Raw genomic sequence first — 3,537 nt, 5'->3', positions numbered from 1 at the left:
TGATCCACTCCATCATACAAAATCCAAAAGCCGTTTCAAATGATTTTAATGAGAGTGAAGATTTGATGGAAAGGGCACAACAAAGGTTGTTGCGCCAAACGAAAGGGATAAGATACAAAATGTGACAAATTTTAAGCATGAGAATCTTGACCATGGGTTTTAATGCCAATTACCAAACGCAACGTCTAATAAATCGATTTCCTAATTTAATTTTGGATTCCTCGTCCCTATCTTCTCCAATACCAAATAATATTAACAAGAAAAATTACCACCATGCCAACACTTTAAGCTGTTTACATTGACACAATTCTTGATATGTAGCACCCTAGCTACATCAATCGCGGACCATGATCTTGTCACATGCATGTTTCTAAACTCTAGCTCCCTTTTATCAGGTGTTTTTGAACTTTGTTGTTGAGTTTCCTATGATTTCATTCTGTTTCGCAAGATAAATTATGATAATGAGATTGAATTTCTTCATTTGGAATGCTTGTGTAGTATTTGGTCAACTCTAAACTTGATTCTAAGTTATATCTACTCTACATGAATAGAGAGTGTGAAAGAATACTGTTCATAAGAGAAATAGCCATCCTGGCCGTTCATTCACTTTTATAAGTGGCCCCACTTGGCTTCATTCTTTTCTGACCGTAGATCTTTCTTTCTCTTAGTTGGGCTGGCCCAAATAGCAAAAGCTCAGTTGTTCCCTTACCTCTGTGCTCTGTGTGATGTCTTTTTTTTGAACTTCTGTGTGATGTCAATTGCTTTGTTGAAGCTGGAAAGGTTGAACGGGAATAGTGATTGATGTGGCTTCCGTTTATCATGACGTTTTCTTCGTCACTGTTTCATGGAGTACGAATTTTTCGTCACCATGAATAGTGTTAGGTCAAAATCACAATCAGAATCAGAAGGAGTAGAGAAGATGGTGGAAGGAAAAGGACCAATTTTTCACTGTCAATGGATGGGTGAGGAAGCTAAGATGACATGATAGATCATCATCCCAATTTTTGAAGAAAAAGGGAAGTTGGTGGATTGAGAAGGAGTGTTGTCCGGTGAGGATCAGAAGAAGCAGAGAAGATGATGGACTCTTTCGTAAGTGTAGCAGGGAGTTTGCAAGCGATCAATTTCCAATAAATTGTACTACTGGTAGTATTAGCATTCTTCCTCTTATATCTCTATAAATACTGCTATTGTTTGATTTTTTTCTCACTTTCGACAACTTCCTTCTTCTCAATTTCCAATTTGTTTTTCTTCCCATCCTGCAACTGCATTAGTTCTTTTGTCATAGATACTAATCTCATTTCATCCTGTATCTTACCTCTGTTCAGTGATACTCATGTCTTTTATGGTTGGACCTGTGAATGGATATGGAGTTTCCTCATTCTGGTATGTTTTGCCTCTATTTTAATTTCATTTTGGATAGGAAGTTCTATCATGATTTTTATTTCTAATTTGCTTTTCCTTAACACCATTGGTAGACCATTGAAGTCAATGATAAACTTAGACTATGTATGATGAATTAGTTGTTTCTTCTGCCCATGGTTTCTTTGAGGGACTTTCACTCTTCTTAAGTTTAATTTTGAGATGACAGTCATCTACTCATGTTATCATGTGGCTATATGTTGGCATATTATTAGTAGTTTGCTGAACACACACACTACACATTCTTGGTATATGATCAATTAGTACATTGCAGTGGCTATTTCCAAAAAGTATATGGAGCCAATGGGTACAGTGTTGAGCAATCACTTGATGTTTTTTGGTAAGCAAGTTCTCTATAAATACCCTGTTGTAAATTTTCATTCAGTTTGCTTTCCCATTTCCCCTTTGCTAAACCATTTGTTGATTTCCACTGATTTCCCCAATGTCTGGACCTGTGAATTCAATTCGAAGCATGTGCCCAGGTTTGATTGCTTTTCCAATGCCCACAAGGATTTAGAGTTTGTTGACAATTTTTTTTTTTTTGCCTTTTGGCAGGTTGATCCAGAAACAGATGAAGGTATCCTGTATTTGTTACTGCCATTTTGAGCTGAAGTTAGGTTTAGGTTCTAGATGTAGAATTAGATTGTGATGGCTAAACAGAAGCTCTCCTCTTCTACATGTTTCTTGAGTTGGTCTTTCATTTCAAATTTTGTATTTGTCTTCATGTGTCTCATTATTTTCCTCTTCTTCCATGCTTACAGAGAAAACACTTTAACCCACGGCGAGAGCACTCAGACATGGGGAAAGAGGGATGGAGGTCTGTATGTAGAGGATTGGTGGAAGCCCATATGTGCGAAGGTATGTGAATCACTCTGTCTTTAGTTTTGAAATCCTAATTCTAAGTTTCAGGTGTATCGTTCTCGGTTATTTTTTCTGGTTACATGAAATCTTCTTCTTTGAATTTGTGAAATCCAGTCTCTCTGCATAAGTGATAAGCGCATAATTGATGCACTTTACGTGTATCTTTTTAAGCTTCATTATGTACATTCTTGTGCTTAATTGTTATGACTTAGCCATATTTTGACCATTAGTGCTTATTTGGATTATTCATGGAAAAGTGCTTAATTCTACACTTTTAGTTTCTATGACTGTTTTGCTAGAACATGTTGAATCTGGAGCTAGCAATATCGAAATAAGGCCCATAATATGTCGTTGGAAAGCTAACTCGAAGCCCTACAACTTTCATGTTCAGAACAATTGAAGAACAAGCTTCTAACATGGTCAGAATTGCCTTGCAAAGTTGCTATCGCTAATCCTGCGAGTTTGGAACAGTCTGCACTAAAATGATCATATCTTGGGCTACAAAACTCCGAATTAGGATCCGATTGAAGGCCTGCGAAGCTGACTTAAAGAGCTACAACTCTCATGTTTACCTCAATTGAAGATTCAGACTTCTTGTGGGACCCACGAATGCCTGATTGTTCAGCAGCTTACTCCTTTATGTGGGCCCGATTTTGTGAAGATTTAGAAAAGATTTAGATAACAAAGATTGTTACTTGATGAACAAGTTTATTTATTAGTATAAATAAGTGAGTTTAGGCTTTTGTTAGACACCACCACCTCACCACATCTCACCATCACCTCCTCCACCTTCTCCTAATAGCTCTCTCCATCTTTTCTAGTATGAGTTGCTAAACTCCATAGTTAGTCATAGGATTTTTAATATTCTTGTGTTTGCAAACTTGAGGTTCTATTCTTAATGCGAATTTGTTCTTATTAATTCTCTTCATCTCTATTTCTGATCTAGGGTTTGCTTAATTCCGTAGTTTTAGAAATAAGAGTTGATGCATGTTCGCTTAGTTCATGTTAGTTCGTAACTGTTTCTTAATCGCTTAGTTTAGGAAACTGTGAATTGATTTTCGCTTAGTTAATCAACTCTCACGAATTAGGGAAACAATAAGGAAGAATTAATCTTTTGTAACCAATGAAGGTTTGTTGCACTTGAATGTTATAATCCGATGACTAACGCTTTCTCTCTTCTGTCTAGTCTATTTAGTTATTGCTTTGTTACTTTTCAATCCAATCAATCAACCCCCTTTTAGTTTTTTTGTTTTACTC

General features: G+C 36.5%; 1 protein-coding gene across 7 annotated transcripts; it reads left to right on the top strand.

Annotated features, from left to right (window-relative positions):
• The first annotated feature begins 352 nt into the window (after positions 1 to 352).
• LOC130747092 (uncharacterized) lies at positions 353 to 3,208 on the top strand. Of its 7 annotated transcripts, none has more exons than XR_009022320.1 (6): positions 353 to 1,143; positions 1,326 to 1,383; positions 1,694 to 1,759; positions 1,891 to 1,996; positions 2,181 to 2,277; positions 2,559 to 3,208. XR_009022320.1 is itself a non-coding variant. In XM_057599924.1 (6 exons), the coding sequence occupies exons 2-6, from the start codon at positions 1,334 to 1,336 to the stop codon at positions 2,764 to 2,766; spliced, it is 330 nt and encodes a 109-aa protein (XP_057455907.1). In that variant the 5' UTR covers positions 353 to 1,143; positions 1,326 to 1,333; the 3' UTR covers positions 2,767 to 3,208. The 7 variants fall into 7 exon arrangements, 4 of the variants coding, with proteins under 4 accessions (XP_057455907.1, XP_057455906.1, XP_057455904.1 ...); XM_057599924.1 differs by having other exon boundaries at positions 1,975 to 1,996; positions 2,672 to 3,208; XM_057599923.1 differs by having other exon boundaries at positions 1,975 to 1,996; positions 2,580 to 3,208.
• Positions 3,209 to 3,537: the final 329 nt, after the last annotated feature.

The sequence above is a fragment of the Lotus japonicus genome, chromosome 3 (genome assembly GCF_012489685.1).
Source record: "Lotus japonicus ecotype B-129 chromosome 3, LjGifu_v1.2".
Lineage (NCBI taxonomy): Eukaryota > Viridiplantae > Streptophyta > Magnoliopsida > Fabales > Fabaceae > Lotus > Lotus japonicus.
Note: the sequence above shows the minus strand (reverse complement) of the source record. Positions and strands in the feature narration are given on the sequence as shown.